Source organism: Orcinus orca, chromosome 6 (assembly GCF_937001465.1).
Source record: "Orcinus orca chromosome 6, mOrcOrc1.1, whole genome shotgun sequence".
Lineage (NCBI taxonomy): Eukaryota > Metazoa > Chordata > Mammalia > Artiodactyla > Delphinidae > Orcinus > Orcinus orca.
Window position 1 is genome coordinate 70,781,251 of NC_064564.1, and position 18,240 is coordinate 70,799,490.

General features: G+C 41.5%; 1 protein-coding gene and 2 pseudogenes across 5 annotated transcripts in view; 2 read left to right on the top strand and 1 right to left on the bottom strand.

The window, feature by feature from the left end:
* TJP2 (tight junction protein 2) overlaps positions 1-18,240 on the top strand; it is a 132,427-nt gene that overhangs the window by 81,394 nt on the left and 32,793 nt on the right. For all 5 annotated transcript variants that reach the window (XM_033440216.2, XM_004276415.3, XM_033440215.2 and 2 more), the window contains 4 exons: positions 7,151-7,204; positions 9,978-10,102; positions 11,265-11,367; positions 17,094-17,679. In XM_033440216.2, the coding sequence (XP_033296107.1) occupies positions 7,160-7,204; positions 9,978-10,102; positions 11,265-11,367; positions 17,094-17,679 (859 nt within the window). In that variant the 5' untranslated portion in view covers positions 7,151-7,159. The remainder of the gene's footprint in view (positions 1-7,150; positions 7,205-9,977; positions 10,103-11,264; positions 11,368-17,093; positions 17,680-18,240) is intronic.
* On the top strand, positions 11,518-15,718 carry LOC125964751 (UDP-N-acetylglucosamine transporter-like; annotated as a pseudogene).
* LOC101278578 (hypoxanthine-guanine phosphoribosyltransferase-like) lies at positions 15,607-16,719 on the bottom strand (annotated as a pseudogene).

Here is an 18,240-nt window from a genome sequence, read left to right on the forward strand (position 1 = left end):
CTTAAGTGTACAAGGCTATATTAAGAATATTCACATTTTTATGAAACAGTGTTTGCTCTTTGAATTATATAAAACTGATAGCACACTCTCTAAATTCTTCTGGGATGTTTTTCACTCCATATGATGTTTGAGATGCATCTGTGTTGTAGGTGTGTGGCTCTAGTTTATTTTCATTGCAGTATAACATTGCATTTTAATAGTATATCACAATTTATTTGTCACTTTTGCTCTTGAGAGACCGTTTGGGTTGTCTCCAGGTTTGGGCTGTTCAAACATTGCTGCTGTGAATACTCTCTATGTGGATCTATGTGCACATACTGGCACATTGTTCTCAGGCCCCTGCGCAGGAGAGGAATCACTGCGTTGTGAATACGCGTACCTTTACTCTGATATATGTGTGCTTGTAAAGCTCTCCAAAGGCTAAGCAGCTCCCTGCCGGCATTCATGCAGTGTAAATATTGACAGCAATTCTCTGATCTCTGCACAGCCCAGCACAGGTTGGGTGGGGCCCAAGCCTGTTGGCCCAGTTCGAAAGGCCTGATCTCAGCTGTCAGCTGAGTTGCTGCACGCCAGTAGGCTGTCCCCGGCCATGTACCCGGAGCTGATTTTCTGGGGAATATGTGTGATTGTGTGGGGTGTCTGTGTTTCTGGAAAGATAGTATATAGTTGAGGCAGACTTTCAGTGATTGGCTTTTCGGGGCACACCTGTGGTTGATAAGCTCTACATGGGCTTTGGCTGTTTTTTTTTACCAGTGTAGTCCAGGTGCCACAAACCACATACTTGGCACATAATGGATACTCAGTAAATATTTTTGAGTGAGTGAGTGAGTGAATAAGTGAATGAATGAATGAATGAATGAATAAAGGGTTTTCTCTGAGACTTTGTAAAAAAGTCACAGCTTTGTGGGCTAAATACAGCGTGGTGTACTTTTAATTCTCAAAGGCACTATTAAAATTTATTTTACTCTAATTTCCTCACCTTTAAAATTAAGATTTAAAATTTATCACTTAATATATTCTTTTAATATTATATTTAAGTAGTCAGTGGTTTGTGTCACAACCCATTAACCCTAGGTAAGAAGAAGTCTCTTATAATCTGAGCAGTTTCATGACAAGTTGGTGAAGTCTTTGGCACCTGGCAAGGTCTGATTGATTAAAAATTTGATTCAGTCCTGTTGGCATGGTAGTGGTAAGGGATTCATCCTTTCTCTGCCAAATCGAATTTAAATTACTACTGCAGGCAGCACAGGGATGCTTAAAGACAGTATAATCTTATTAAGGAAGAACAGTGAATTTCAAAAGCCAGGTGCTTGGACAACATTTTGAAAATAAATTTTGTAGTAATGCACTTATTTTGCTAAATGATAAAAAATTTTAAATCCAAAACTTTTAATGGAGAGTTTGCTGTTTTTATTTTTGACATTTATTCTAAAAGCACTGAACTCATAAAAATATTCTCTGCCATACCACAACTCCTGGGGAGATTTAATATTTTTTGGTATTTACTCTTCCAGTCTTTTCCCTGTATGCTTATAAAAATAAATATATCAGGGAAATAAAAAACAGAAACAAACTGATGTTTTGTGTCTTGATTTTCCCCCTCAATAGACATTTAAGTATAGGTATATATATATGTAACCAATCTGTTGTTGGACATTTCACTGATTATCTATTAAAAATTATAAGCAGCTGTAAACAAATTTATATGTATATCTTTGTGCACTTGTGCAAATATTTCTGTAGAATAAATTCCTAGAAGTGGAATTGATTGATCAAACGGTACGTAGATTTTACATTTTGAGACATATTAATAATTTGCCCCCTGGAGGGTTTATACCAATTTATATTCCCACTGCTTCTACCAACAGCAGGCAGACCTGAAAATACAAAACGAATTTTTGGGCTTCCCTGGTGGCGCAGTGGTTGAGAGTCCACCTGCCGATGCAGGGGACGCGGGTTCATGCCCCGGTCCGGGAGTGGCTGGGCCCGTGAGCCATGGCCGCTGGGCCTGCGCGTCCGGAGCCTGTGCTCCGTAACGGGAGAGGCCACAACAGTGAGAGGCCTGCGTACAGCAAAAAAAAACAAAACAAAAAAACCAACGAATTCTCTCTTTCTAATTGAAAACACAGGCATCATAAAGAAAAAACTTTAAAAATGGACAGAAGTTAAATGAGTATTTCAGTGCCTATGTATTTCATTGTGTTGATTCATTTAATCTAAATGTCACTCTCTTTTTGGACATTGTGCTCCCCTCCACCCTATAGCACTGCCCAATCCTAGGGGTCATTGTCATGGTACTGGTTCTTTTCTGATGACTTTTAAATACATTTTTGGGGCAGGGTACTGTGTGCTGTTTTTCTTAATATACGGGAGAATAGCTATATTCAAAGAGGAGTTGGCAACTGTATTTATTTTACCACAACTTACAGAGTAATTCACTTTGTTGAAATTTGTCAGCTTTAAGGTATAGTGAAGAGCAGAGAAGAAACTTGGAAAACATACATGCTAGTAAGGTCACTTCCGGGTGATAGTGGATTGGTTGTACAAAAGCCACTTTGAAAACCGAAGGTGCCAAGAAGTTAGGAGGTATTCTCTGGAAATGGAAAGAGATGCTCAGTTCTGATCAGCTGGGTTTCTGCTTACTATTTCCCTTTAAGAAAAAATCCTTTTTTTTTGTTGTTTTAAATTTACTTATTTATGTATTTTTTTAAGTCACAATTTTTTAAAAAAATTAATTTATTTATTTTATTTATTTATCTTTGGCCGTGTTGGGTCCTCGCGGCTGCGCGTGGTCCTTCTCTAGTTGTGGAGAGCGGGGGCCACTCCCCATTGTGGTGCGCAGGCTTCTCATTGCGGTGGCCTCTCTTGTGGTGGAGCACGGGCTCCAGGCTTGTGGGCCTCAGCAGCCGTGGCGCCCGGGCCCAGCTGCTCCGCGGCATGCGGGATCCTCCGCGACCAGGGCCCGACCACTGCACTACCAGGGAAGCCCTGTTTATGTTTTGTTTTGTTTTGTTTTTTTGGCTGAGTTGGGTCTTCATATGGGCTTTCTCTAGTTGCGGTGAGCGGGGCCACTCTTTGTTGCGGTGCGCGGGCGTCTCATTATGGTGACTTCTATTGTTGCGGAGCACAGGTTCTAGGCGCGCGGGCTCAGTAGTTGTAGTTCGCGGGCTCTGGATCGCAGGCTCAGTAGCTGTGGCGCATGGGCTTAGTTGCTCCATAGCATGTGGGATCTTCCCCGACCAGGGATTGAACCCGTGTCCCCTGCATCAGCAGGCGAACTCTCAACCACTGCACCACCAGGGAAGCCCTGAATTCTATTTTTAAATCTCTCAAGAGTTCTTGGAGCCAGATGGTACTAACCAGGGAAATGTCCCTAAAGTGAGTACATAGAGGGAGGAGGGAACTAAAAGACTATAAATTCCTCTCAATTTGAGTAATCAGTTATAGCTACTCAAGAGTGGCTGGCTCATCTTTCTTCTCTACATACAAACAAAATTGCCTTTTCCTAATCCCGTTCTATCAAAGGATAAATTATCTGCTCCAATATATCAGTTATTAGAATTGCCTTTTGTGCTAAACGTCTTTCCCCCCCAAGCCTAAGAGTTTGTTAACTGGGTAAAACAGGGACACATTATCTGGACGTGTTTTGATTCTTTTCTCTGTCATTAGTAGCAGTGCAGGAATGGCACAGTTGATTTTTTTAAAATTTTAATGTAAAGGAAATAGTTTTTCTTAAATTATTTGTATATAATAAGTACAGCAAGGCTTTTTATTCATATAATTAGATTCCTTTCCTTTGTGTCCTTATGTTTTAGATATTCTCTGTTTAAAAAAAATGTAGCAGGATCTACTTGTTTTTAGTCCATCTTGACCATCTGTCTTTATATTTATTGTGATTACTCTTCTATATTCTTCTATATTCATTTCTGCAGTCACAGTTTGTTTTGTATTTGCCCTGCTTTTTCTAAATTTCCCATTTTGTCTCTTCTGCCTGCTTTTGGATTGACTTTTGTTTTGCTTTGTTTTCATTTTATTTTCCTCTCTGCTATCTTGGAACTTATATATGCCAGAAAATTTAACATGTGGGCTTTACCCAGTGAAATTCAAAATTAATCTACAGTTTAACTCTACTCTTGAATAATTAAATCATGTTTAAGTCTTCTGGATTTACATGCTATGTTGCCCAGTGTTCTACTTCTGTCTTATTTGTTTAACTCTCACAAATCATACGTTATTATATTGATTAGTTGCATACAGCCAATATATGTCCAGGCTTACATTCCTTCTTGCGTCTTAGGTCTTCCTGCTGGGATTATTCCTTTCTTAAATTTATCCTTTGGAAGTTCTTTTATTGCTTGTGATAACCTTTCCCAATTTTTGTTTTAAAAAAAATATGTCTTTCTGCCCCTAAATCAACAGATACTGTTTTAAAGATACTGTTCTACCGAGTTCAGCCTTTCATTATTGCTGTTTCAAAGTCAGCTCTTATTCTCTTTGCTCTTTTGTAACCTCTTCTACCTATATGCTCTCATCTCTGTATCTTTTTCTACAGTAAGATTACCATGAATTTCAAAGTGGTTTTCTTTCTTTTTGAATTTACCCTGCTTGTGATGTATAAGCCTTCTTGAACCTGAAAAATCATCAAGTCCTGAAGAGCTGTTGTGACTTTGAGTATTGCATCTCTCCCACACTCTCTTATCATCTCCTTCAGGAAATCTTAGAAACATTGTACGACTTTCTCACTCTTAATTTCTTTCAGGTGTCCCACTTTTTTAATGCTTTGTGCTGTATTCTGGGTAATTTCTTCACATCTTTCTTCTAATTCATTATTGCCTTCAACCATGTGTCATATGTGGTTTAATCCATTTTTTAAATTTAATACATTATTGACTGGGGGATTTTTGCAGAAACTAACTCCTGTGGCCATAATATGTCTCCCGTCAAAAATGTGTTAATTTTATTATATTTTTGTATTTCTAGAATTTTTTCTTTAGATTTGCTTGGTCATTTTTTTAAAAAATAAATTTATTTATTTATTTTTGGCTGTGTTGGGTCTTCATTGCTGCATGCAGACTTTCTCTAGTTGTGGCGAGTAGGGGCTACTGTTCGTTGCGGTGTGCGGGCTTCTCATTGTGGTGGCTTCTCTTGTTGTGGAGCATGGGCTCTAGGTGCGCGGGCTTCAGTAGTTGTGGCACACGGGCTTAGTTGCTCCATGGCATGTGGGATCTTCCCATACCAGGGCTGGAACCCGTATCCCCTGCATTGGCAGGCGGATGCTTAACCACTGCGCCACCAGGGAAGTCCGGCTTGGTTATTTTTGATGTTCTCTTGTGCTTTCATTATACTTTTAATTTCCCCTTTTAACTTCTTATGATAAACAAACATATGAAATATTATACATCCTTTTTTTGGTCTGTGGTTATATTTCCAATATTTATAGTCTTTGATTCTGCAGTTTTTTGTTTCTTTTAACTCTCACTTGCTTTGTGTGTGTGTTTAAATTGTGAACTCGTGTTCCTCAAATGCTTATCTGAGGGATTCTCTGAAGCCTGTGTTTTAATGTGTTTCTAGGGGAGAATTTCATTCTTCTCCATGTACCTGGGTGGTGCTACCAATGCAGTACCACTTTGAGTGTGAGGGTTTGGGAGGGGGGAGGGTGTGGTCACATCTGTAATATGAATTTCAGCCTCAAACCTGAGTGAGTACAGGTCTATTGATACAGGAATTCTCCATGGAGATATTTTTAGTTATTTCCACTCTACCCAGAGCCAAGAATAAGGTAGGCAGGCGACTGTCCCTGCTGTCTCCATTGCCTGATAGTGTTTTTGCCCCAAATACATTCACTCTGATCTGATCTCCACCCTGTTTGGAGCCTACAGTTTCTCTTTTCCCGGACTCCTGTTGAAATGCCTGCTTCAGTGCTGCCTTATTTCTCTGGCTTTGAGCTTTCTTGGCATTTCTTGCCTTTAAGGATTTCCCCTCAAAGGCAGCCTGCATTTAATGAATTATTATTATTGAATGATGTCCACTGTTTTCAGGTTTGTCTAGACATCTATTTTTTTTTATTTTTTTATTTTTTATATTTTTGCGGTACTCGGGCCTCTCACTGTTGTGGCCTCTCCCGTTGCGGAGCACAGGCTCCGGACGCGCAGGCTTAGCGGCCATGGCTCACAGGCCGAGCCGCTCCGCGGCATGTGGGATCCTCCCGGACTGGGGCACGAACCCGTGTCCCCAGCATCGGCAGGCGGACTCTCAACCACTGTGCCACCAGGGAAGCTCTAAACATCTATTTTAGAATACTGTCAGAAACTGAAGCCCAGTGGTCTTTATGCTGGCATCATCATCTTTCACACCCACAATACTGGTGGAGAAAAGGCCAAGGGGTCCCACAGATTACACAATTTGGCAGTCTCTGTGATAAGGCCAAGGATTCCTTTAGACATAAAAATCCATAAAACTTGAGTTCCCTGGTGGTGCAGTGGTTAGGACTCAGCACTTTCACTGGCATGGCCCCGGGTTCGATCCCTGGTCAGGGAACTAAGATCCCACAAGCTGCACAGCGTGGGCATCCCCCCGCCCGCCCCCACACACAAAAATGCATGAAACTTGCCTAGGAGGTCACCTTTGACTGGAGGAAGGGAGATTTTTTTTTTTTTTAAGGAATGAAAGTATATCTGTTTGCAACTCTAGATAAGGGCTTTTATCATGACAGTGTTTTGGAGTGGTGATAGTAAAAAAGCTCAACACTTAGTATTCTAGTCGTTCTTTTTTTTTTTCTTTTTGCCATGCTGCACGGCATGTGGGATCTTAGCTCCCTGAGGAGTGATCGAACCCGTGGTCCCTGCATTTGATGTGCAGAGTCTTAACCACTGGACTGCCAGAGAAGTCCCTAATATTTCATTCTTTTTAGGGTACATCTCTCCCTATGTTTTTCTCTAATTTTCTAGTATTGTTAAGTTTGCCATTTCATTCAAGGAGAGTATATTTGAAAATATAATAGGTAGTATAATGTTCCTAAAAAATACCCACTCTTTGGTGTATAGAATGTGTGAGCTGGCCTTTCTATGGAGACATTTTGAATTATAGTTTTATTTCTAACATTGAAATGTTTGTGTTTTTAATCAAATTGGTTTTGATTTTTCTAAAACAGGCCCCAGGCATGGAGGAGTTGATATGGGAACAATACACTGTGACCCTACAGAAGGTGAGTACTACACATGTCATATCTGCTACAGTCTGTTCTTGAGTTTACAGATCATGGATCTTTTTTTTAAATTGAAGTATAGTTGATTTACAATGTTTCAGGTATACAGCAAAGTGATTCATTAAACACACACACACACACACACACACACACACACACACACAAACACTTTTTCAGATTCCTTTCCATTATAGGTTACTACAAGATATTGAATATAGTTCCCTGTGCTGTTCAGTAGGACCTTTATCTGTTTTATATATAGTTGTGTGTATCTGTTAATTCCAAATTCTTAATTTATCCCTCCCTCCCCTTTTCCCTTTGGTAACCATAAGTTTATTTTCTATGTCTGTGTATCTGTTTCAAGTTTGTAAATAAGTTCATTTGTATCATTTTTAGATTCCACATATAAGTGGTATCATATGATATTTGTCTTTCTCTGTCTGACTTACTTCATTTAGTGTGATAATCTCTAGGTCCATCCATGTAGCTGCAAATGGCATTATTTCATTCTTTTTTATGGCTGAGTAATATTCCATTGTATATGTATACCACAACAGATCATGGATCTTATTTATTTTTACACAAACACAGTTATTGCATTGACAAGGATTTGCATGTTGTTATTTTTTTGGCTAAGGTCTGTATAGTATAGAAAATTATAGAGGTTAATTAATGTATTGAGGTTAATTAATTATTCACCTGTCTCCAGATAGAATAGTTTATGAAAAAAGAGGGGAAAGGAAGGGAGGAATGGAAATAATCTGTTCCGTTTAAGGACGTTGAGGTAGCTTCTACAACTTTTGTAATTTTAATTATAGCATTTGTAACTTATTCCCTCAGTGAGTTTTAAGTCCAAACTGAAAAAACGTTTTTTTTAATTTAAAAAAAATGTTTTTTGGCTGTGCCGCACACATGAGGGGTCTTAGTTCCCTGACCAGGGAATGAACCCGTGCCCCTGCAGTGGAAGCTTGGAGTCCTAACCACTGGACCGCCGGGGAGTTCCCCAGACTAATTTTAAAATGTTAGTTTAGCACTCAGGAGACATGGGTTGTAGTCTTTGTCTCACTCCTGATTATATTAATAGGTTCCGAATTAATCAGATTTTAAACAACAGCCCCCTCCCCACAGTGGGGTTGAAAGTAGAAATAAGATCACATGGAAGTGTATTTTACTTAATTTTTAAAGGTATTTCACAGGTATTGCCCCTCTTGATTAAATTAATTAGGTAATACAAAGAGCTTCTAGTACTTGGAATCCAGCACATAATCACTGCTTAATAAATGTTAGCTCTGTTCCTTTTTATTCTGACAGCAGAGTTTGAGGTGCGCATGATAGGTGCTAGCCCCACTCGAAACAAGCGCAGCACCAAGAGTTTGTAAGTGACTTGCGTGCGGTTGAGTCAAGCTAGACATGCACTCGTGATCCCAAAGGCTTATTCCATCAAGCTGCCTTGGTCAGCATCTAACTTTTCCTGGGCCCTGCATGGCTCTTTCTCCACTCTGAGTCTCTCCAGTCTCTGTCACCTCTTAGATGGATTGTAAGTTCCTCAAAGGGAGAGTTTTCCTTTGACCATCACAACCATGAACTTCAACCCTTGACTTCAGTGCAAATTTGGTTCTTGAATAAATGTGTATTAAATCGATCCAGGTAGAAAAACACAGATTGGTGCTCAAGTGCTGAAACTTCTGGAGCAGTAATCATGATTTCTTCAGTTGAGAGGCTTCCCCCTTTAGGTCTTATTTTTCACCTCTTGTCATCTTCTGACTCTTCTGTCTGCCCTTCCACCACATACCATTTGAGTTTGGACCCCGAACTGGCAAAGGTGAGAAACATTTTTGGCCTGGTATAGAGGATGGAGCTCTCCCTGTGTAAAACCAGGTACCAGGGGATAGCACTGCCAAATTCAAAGCCGTGTGATTAATGAACAACAAGCCAGCTTGTCTGTGTTGCTGTTTGTTATCGATTGCCACAGTGGGCCCCACGTGGGAACTTATCTTGAGGTGAGGGTTCTTTCATTCTCTGAGAAGATTTTTACGTAATGAAACCTGTATTTAGTGTGATAGTCACATACATGCCCCTGTGATCTGGATGAAATCCGGGAGCTTAGCTTTTTTAAACACCGAAATGAGTTGGGATTCTCTATTATTTGGGTTCACTGTGATACATTTCTCTATTAATCTTGAATCTAATTAATCTGTATTTCCATCTTATATGCATGTAGAAAAGAATTTAATGCTTTGCTCTCTCATGAGATCTCAAAACTAAGTTCATCTTTGGATTTTATCTTTAAAATCCATTTCCTTCTTTTTGACCCTATATGAAAGTGAAACCACTAGCTCCCCTAACTTGGAAGTTAAAGGTATTCTTTAAAAATATGGTTTTAGCATAGATTCAGTTGTGACCAGCCCATCTGGCTCAGGCCTGGATATGAGAACAGGTATGATTGGTGAATCCAATAACACATCCTTATTTGGACAGAAGATGTAATTTCCCATCCCCTGCCAGCTTCTAATGATAACTCCAGTCTGTGCTATCAATCTTGTCCAGCTTTCACAAGGCTGTTTCTTTTAGATAAGGAATTTCCCTTTATAAACCTGTCAGCTAACCATGATGACGCTGTACTCTGTTTCTCACTTGTTTCTTTAAGCCTTCTGTTCCTGAGCTGTCTCCGGTTATTGGTTTGACCTTTATTTTATCGAATGCTTGTAATAAATCCTGAAAACCACTTATAGAAGGATTTTATTTTAATTTTTCTCTTAACCCCAATGAACAGGATTCCAAGAGAGGATTTGGAATTGCAGTGTCCGGAGGCAGAGACAACCCACACTTTGAAAATGGGGAGACATCAATCGTCATTTCTGACGTGCTCCCGGGTGGGCCCGCCGATGGGCTGCTTCAGTGAGTGTCCTTACTCCCTGCTCCCAACCCCTGCCAGCCCACTGGTTGGCCCTAGACAGGGGGCTTTGAGTGGTGTGCACTTTTAAAATTCAAAAAGAAAAGAAAATTTTATATATGTATATTGAAAAGTCTTCAGGCAGTAATGGAGACCATAACACACCATGTTTTAACAATCCCCAAACCTTTGGGAATATCCAGACTTTGAATAGAGGTAAGCAATAATTTCCACAGGAAGATGGTTATAACTATCTATCGTAACTATCATTCCTGGGTTTAGGAATCATTTATGAACATCGAGTGTAAAATTGGCATGCTCTTTTTTTCCCCTAATGCCTACCCACACTGTCTATATTTATTTTCATTTTTATTCGTTAAGAATGAGGATAGTCTGCTTAATGATTATCTAATTTGTAAGAGGGATGTAGAAATTGGAGAAATTTACCAGATGAAAACCCAAGTTTTCCAACTGCCAGGCTTCTGGTCTGAAGAGCAAATGCCATTGGAAAAGGTGCATGTCTGAGTCCCCTTAGGATAATTTCTCAGGGCAGAATCTAAAGTTAATTACACAGCTGCCTTGGCCACATGGCTCCAAAATTTAGCTTCTGTTGGCATTTCATCTCCATGGTCCTCTCCAAGTTAGTATTCTTTCATACAGAGAGCATGGTAGAATGTTTACATGATTTTTTTTTGATGAGACAAAGTAAGAGTTAGGGTTCTGTGACCTCAAAATTTCTTTAAGAATCTGAGGCGAGCTCTTGATTTCATCCCCTCCAAAACACAAGTGAATATCAACCTCCTTTGGGGAGATCTGTAGACTTGCTGAAGCGCACCGTTTACCATGGGTAAGGAGGCCCTGACACACAAGTTCCACTTGTGCTCAAACCTTGCTGCTATCCAGTGCCTCCTGGAGGGACGTGGGTTTGGGTCCTTCTCCCCAGGTGGTTTCCAGGAGACACTGTCCACAGTGGGCTGAGTGGCTCCTGGGTTCCTTCCTCAGAAGAGCTCAGACCAAGTTGATGGATTAAGCCTCAGGAGTCATTAGACGCTGAGCCCTTTAAGAAGCATTTTGGGTCAATCCGCCACTTTTATTTGTTCCTAAATAAATGATTCAGAGGGATGAGATGGGAGTTCTTCACATTCCGTTTTTCTGTTTTATTTGCAGAGAAAATGACAGGGTGGTCATGGTTAACGGCACCCCCATGGAAGGCGTACTCCATTCATTTGCTGTTCAGCAGCTGAGGAAAAGTGGGAAGATTGCTGCCATTGTACGTTCTGGGTTTGTTTTCAGCTCGTCTCGGTAGGACTTTGTTTTTATGCCCAGAAGAAAATGACTACTTGCTCTTCAGCCCTATCTAGGGACCACTATTTCCATATCCTTAGTACTTTGGGAGAGTGATGTTAAGGGTGATGTAAAGATGTACGTGAGGGATGCCTCCCTGCCGTCTCCTTATCCTACTCCTGACTTAAGATCAGTGCTTCTCTTGTCTGAGTGAATTTGCCTTGAGCCAGGTTAAACAATTATTCCCTAAGAGAATTAAATAGATTGAGAACAATGGTAAAACAGCATTCATTTAGAGACTAAATTATGAGCTCAGAAACTCATTTGTAAAGGCCCTCACAGGATCTGTTCTATCTTCATAAACTCCTGTTTCTTAGGAGATACTGGCAATCTGTACCATTCACTCATTTATTAGCTCACTCAGTCATTCAGCAAACATTGGTTGAAAATGACCTGAAGCAGGTGTGAGCTGCAAGGAGTGTTCACTCCAGTGGGGCAAGTGGACACACTAAGCGAGAATTGGAACACAGTGTGTTAGGGGCAGTGCTGGGGGGGATGCATTGGGTGTGTGGTATTTAACTTTTTTTTCAACTTTATATTATGAAAATTTTCAAACAAAAAGAAAAGTTCAAAGATTAGTATAATCAACACATATATCTTCTACAATGTTAATATTCTGCCATATTCACTTGATTTTTCTTTATGTATGTATATAAAGACATACTTGTGTTTTTTTTGTTTTTTTTTTGCGGTACGCGGGCCTCTCACTGTCGGGGCCTCTCCCGTTGTGCAGCACAGGCTCCGGACGCACAGGCTCAGCGGCCATGGCTCACGGGCCCAGCCGCTCCGCGGCATGTGGGATCTTCCTGGACCGGGGCACGAACCCGTGTCCCCTGCATCGGCAGGCAGACTCTCAACCACTGCGCCACCAGGGAAGCCCAGACATACATATTTTTAGTGAACCATTTGAGGGGAAGTTGCAGACATGACAGTTTAATCCTTCTTACTTCTCAAGTCTCCTAAATAAGGACATTCATCTGCATAATTATACTACTATTATCCTATTTAAGAAAAGTAGCTACAGGCTCTATGGCAGGGCTAATGGCGGTCTCTGGGAGGGCTCACGAAAATGAGTACTTCCCAGAACTGCTGCTGCCAGTGCCCTTGTCCCCATGGTGAGCCTCAGCTGCCTGCCACCTCTGCAGGAGACCCTCCAACATTAGCAGGCAAGTGAAGATAAGACATTGTCAGCCAATCTAAAATACCTTTCCTTGGGAATTTTGGTCTTTCAGGCTACCAGTTTGGTTCTAACAATGTGTTATTCTAGGACTTTAAAAGAGGAGGGGCCTCTTTATCTATCATCTACAGCTGTGGCTGTTGCTGAACTTTTGAAAACAATGGCCTGCATTTTATTAGTCTACAAAGACAGCAAATGTAGTCTAAGAGCACTGAATTGAATACTACATGGTGAAATTCTTAACAAACCTATGGAAACGCCTAAACTTGCTATTCCATCAGGGATATATACTCTTCAGAATTATTTACTCTCTGTGGCACTGTCAAATCTAGACGCAGCTACTTATCAGGTCACATATCAGTTGAAAATTCTTAGGACTGCATTATTTTCTGTGTCGATGCTTAGTAAAAAAATTAGGTGTGTACCAGTGGCTCTCCCTAGTAATTTTGATGACAGGAGTTGCTTTTGTACAGTGGCCCTCAGATTCTCAAGCGCTTAATTCTTTTTCTTTTAATTTTTTATAAATTTATTTATTTAGTTTTGGCTGCGTTGGGTCTTCGTTGCTGCGCACGGGCTTTCTCTAGTTGCGGCGAGCGGGGGCTTCTCTTCGTTGTGGCGTGCAGGCTTCTCATCGCGGTGGCTTCTCTTGTTGTGGAGCACGGGCTCTAGGCACACGGGCTTCCGTAGTTGTGGCACGCGAGCTCAGTAGTTGTGGCTCGCGGGCTCTAGAGCGCAGGCTCAGTAGTTGTGGCGCACGGGCTTAGTTGCTCTGCGGCATGTGGGATCTTCCCGGACCAGGGCTTGAACCCGTGTCCCCTGCATTGGCAGGTGGATTCTTAAGCACTGAGCCGCCATCGAAGCCCCACAAGCGCTTAATTCTAAGGAACTTTCACCTGGCTCACAATTCGTAGGCCTCATGGCAGTTCACACAGCATGTTTTTCAAGTGGCTTTGTTGGGTTTTAGTTAGAGAAAATCTTAAAAGAAACCAAACAATCAGTGTGGGTAAGAAACATTCAGCTTGGTTTTTTGGGGAGTATATTTGGATTAATGGGTGTATATGTTTATGAAGGAGAACTGGAATCAAAGAATGGATTTTTTCAGGGGTATAACCAGCTGACATGGATAGTTGTTGTTCAGGCACTGGGAGGCCTCGTAATAGCTGCTGTGATTAAGTATGCGGATAACATTTTAAAAGGATTTGCAACCTCTTTGTGAATAGTATTATCAACACTGATATCTTATTTTTGACTACAAGATTTCGTACCAACCAGTGTCTTTTCCCTTGGAGCCATCCTTGTAATAAGAGCTACTTTCCTATATGGTTATGATCCTAAACCTGCAGGAAATCCCACTAAAGCATAGTGGTAATACTATCTTTACCTGGTTTTTCACATTGGCGCACTGGGAGTCTCTACATTAATCCTGAACAGAGGACTTCTACAGATTCTAAGAAAAAATCACCATGCTGAGTCTGATTATAATGTTCAAATGGTTTGAAAATATACAAGTTTAGGGATAAAATACATGTATATGTAACAAAATGCCCATTGCATCTAGAAATCAGAACTTGAAAGTATTTCCAGGGAGTAGAATAATTATCAGAGGAAACTTGAAATCTGAGTTTAAAAAGATTTTGTTTTTGATTGCTGCAGAAATAACCTATGCACTCTTTGTTGCACAAGCACACAACAAATGTCAGACATCAATTTTGCAAATTAGGTACATTTAATTTTATTAAATGTTTTTTATCTTACTCTTTCTGTACAGATATATCAAATAACATGGATATTCAAAGTTTGAAAATTATAATTACGTATAATTTTGCACATATAAAGCTGTGAAGAAATAGAAGTATGATTTGAAAAACATTCTCATGTATCTCAGATTTTTATATTTATACGGAAGATTACTAAACAAAGGATTGCTATATGTTGCAGATGTTCAAATGCATAAAAATTGATAAAGTAACATTCTGGGTCTGACTTGTCAGAATAAAATTCATATTTAAATTTAATGTAAAGAAATATACACATCTATTTCTCCATCCACATTTTAAGATCTTTTAGTGCTTCAAAACTGCTGGAAGCAATCCAGTTGTTCCTGTGCTAGATAGTAGCCAGTGACTTTTACACTAATGGAGTTTTGTCCTTAATCTCTTAATTGTATTTCTTTTCTGTAAATCAGATAAATCCTTGTTATTACTTTAAAATTAAAAAAAGAAAAGTAATAATAACTCTACAATATCATTTAATATACAGTCCATACCCTAAGATGACTTTGGTAGATTATTTTTCTTCCCCATCCAGGATCCAATCAAAGTTCACTCATCACATTTGGTCCTAATCACTTTAGTCCATTTTAATCTTTTTTTTTTTTTAAAGAGACAGCCTTTATCTTTAGGATTTTTACATTGAAGACTTCAAAAAGTGGTAGGTTTTTAGAACTTATTGACGTGTATTTAAATGGAACTGTTGACAAAGATTCACCAGAAATAATCTGAACAAGCGGGAAAATACAGTTAATGCTCCTGAAATCTACTAAAGTAATTCCAGGACATATGGTTTATCCAACATAACAATACCTCTAAATGCTGTCACTGATATGAAACTGACTGCTTCTTTTCTAAACATACAGTGGTATAATTAACAATATTCAATCACTTCTGTTCTTTCCTGAATATATAAAAATTAAAATATCAATTAAAAAACTAATATATTCTTGTCTTTAAATGTTTCTTACAGATACAGTTTCAATATTTTCATTCAATAGCGGTGTGGTTTAAGAGACTTCATTCACAAGTCAAACAACAATCCACCCAAAGGGAACTGACAGTCTATAGGCTCATAGTGCAAATAAAGAGTTCGGGAACTCGGCAACTAAAATACAAAACAGATAAAATTCTTAGAAGATACATGCAGTAAGCTCTGCTAAGCAGCTGGCCACAGAACTAGAACATTTGGTAATTTTCCTGGTGATTTCAGTGGGACTCCAGATGTTTCCAAACTCGAACTCTCAGGCTTTGTATTTTGCTTTCCCAGTTTCGCTAATGACACAAACATGGTTCAAATCCCTGAAGTATTCATTGTAGTCAAGGGCATATCCTACAACAAACTTGTCTGTAATTTCAAATCCAACAAAGTTTGGTCTATATCCAACACTTTGAGGGGTCCTTTTCACCAGCAAGCTTGCAGCCTTGACCATCTTTGGATTATGCTGCTTGACCAAGGAAAGCAAGGTTTGCCTTGTTTTGCCAGTGTCAGTTATATCTTCAACAGTCAAGACATTCTTTCCAGTTAAACTTGAGAGATCGTCTCCACCAATTACTTTTTTTTTTAACATTCTTATTGGAGTATAATTGCTTTACAATGGTGTGTTAGTTTCTGCTGTATAACAAAGTGAATCAGCTATACGTATACATATATCCCCATATCTCCTCCCTCTTGCGTCTCCCTCCCTCCCACCCTCCCTATCCCACCCCTCTAGGTGGTCACAAAGCAGCGAGCTGATCTCCCTGTGCTATGCGGCTGCTTCCCACTAGCTATCGGTTTTACATTTTCCACCAATTACTTTTACGTCACCTGTTGACTGGTCATTACAGTAGCTCTTCAGTCTGATAAAATCTAGGCATAGGTATAGATCTATCACTATTTCTGTTCAGTGCTTGGACGTAATCCAGCAGGTCAGCAAAGAATCTATAGCCCGCCTTGAGCACACAGAGGGCCACGATGTGATGGCCTCCCATCTCCATCACATTCTCGAGCCAGCCGTTCGGTCCTGTCCATATTTAGTCCATGAAGAATAAACACCTTTTCCAAATCCTCAGCATAATGATTAGGTCTACAGAATAAATCTAGGTCATAACCTGGTGCATCATCACTAATCACGACTCTGGGGCTGCGGGTCGCCATAGCGGAGCCGACTGGTGCGCGGGCTGAGGGCAGTCTCGGGAGGAGAAGCCGGCGGCGGGTCCGAACAGGAGGCGGAGGGCGGGAGGCTGCGCAGCGCGGGAAAGCGGAGTGGTCCGCCCGAGCGCTCTTCGCTGCCTCCACTCAGCGCCCTCGCCGGTCCATTTTAATCTTAAAGGATCCCTCTTTTACCTCTTCTCTCCCCTTACCTGCCCCCCACCTCTTTTGAATGACATTGACTTTTGGATGAACCTACGCACTTGTATACAGAATGTCTCACTTTCTGGATTTTCATTTTTGTAACTTAGTGACTTAAATCCCTTTGGTGCTTTTCACACTTTGAGTAGAAGCAGATTTTGGAGGCACTGTGCTCAGAGTTTTATACTTATTGTCTTATTTTATCCTTGACCCCCTGAGGGGGTCCTCATTTTCCAGATGAGGACCCTGAGGCTTAGCAACTGGGTGGGGACACAAGAGTTTTACTGGAAGGAGAACCCGGGCTCTTAACCACTGCATTCTCTATGTTTGGTTGTGATTGTCTTGCGTCCCCACTGTTTGTTTTGTGACAGGTGGTCAAGAGGCCCCGGAAGGTCCAGCTGGCCCCGCCGCAGGGCAGCCCTCCCGTCCACGAGCATGACCGGGCTTTCGAGCTGATGGATGAATTTGACGGCAGAAGCGCGCGCAGCGGGTACAGCGAGAGGAGCCGGCCCAGCAGCCGCGGAGAGTGCAGCCGCAGCTGGGAGGACAGCCTGGAGAGGGGTCGTCCCCACGACCGGGCGCGCAGCCGGGAGCGGGACCGGAGCCGCGGCCGGAGCCTGGAGCGGGGCCTGGACCACGACGACGACTACTACTACCGGCGAGCCCGAGAGCGCAGCCGTGGCCGCAGCCTCGAGCGGGGCCTGGACCACGACGACGATGACTACCGGCGAGCCCGGGAGAGGAGCCGCGGCCGGAGCATTGACCCGACCTACGATCGCGCCTACAGCCCGGAGCGGGAGTATGGCCGCAGGGCCCAGCCCGATGCCCGGTACGGGACGTCCTGGAGCCGCAGCCGCGAGCACCTCCACTCCCGCAGCCCCAGCCCCGAGCCGCGGGGACAGCTGGACTCGGACAGGCCCATCGGGATCCTTCTGATGAAAAGCAAAGCAAATGAAGGTAGTCATGCTTGATGAAGAAAAAGCACTATAATAGCTAACTCTTACGTGGAACCTGCTGTGTGCCAAGCACTGACCTAATAAATGCTTTGCACAGATTAGCTCATTTTGTCCTCACCACCACCCCCTGTGGGAGTTAGTCATATCTTCATTTTATAGACAAGGAAACTAGTGGCACAGAAAAGTTCATTGACTTGCACAAAGTTGTATCATCAGTGACTAAGCCAGGTGGTGGAAATCTGGCTTTAAACTAATAGGCCAGTGGTTCTCAGAGCAGCATAAATATCACCTGGACGCTTATTAGAAATGTAGATTCTCAGGCCCCAGACCAGCCCCTACTGAATCAGAAGCATTGGGGTGGCCCCTGGGGTCTCTGTGTTAACAGCCTCTCTTGGTGAACCTAGTGCAGCTTAAACTGTTGAAACCACAGTAGGGGACAATACTCCAGGTAATCTTGACTGAGTTTTTGCTCTATGCCAGGGCCCTCTGTGGAATAAATACTTTCTAATTTAATCCTCACCAGAAGCCTTTGTGGTAGGTAGGAGACTTCATTCCTCTTTTA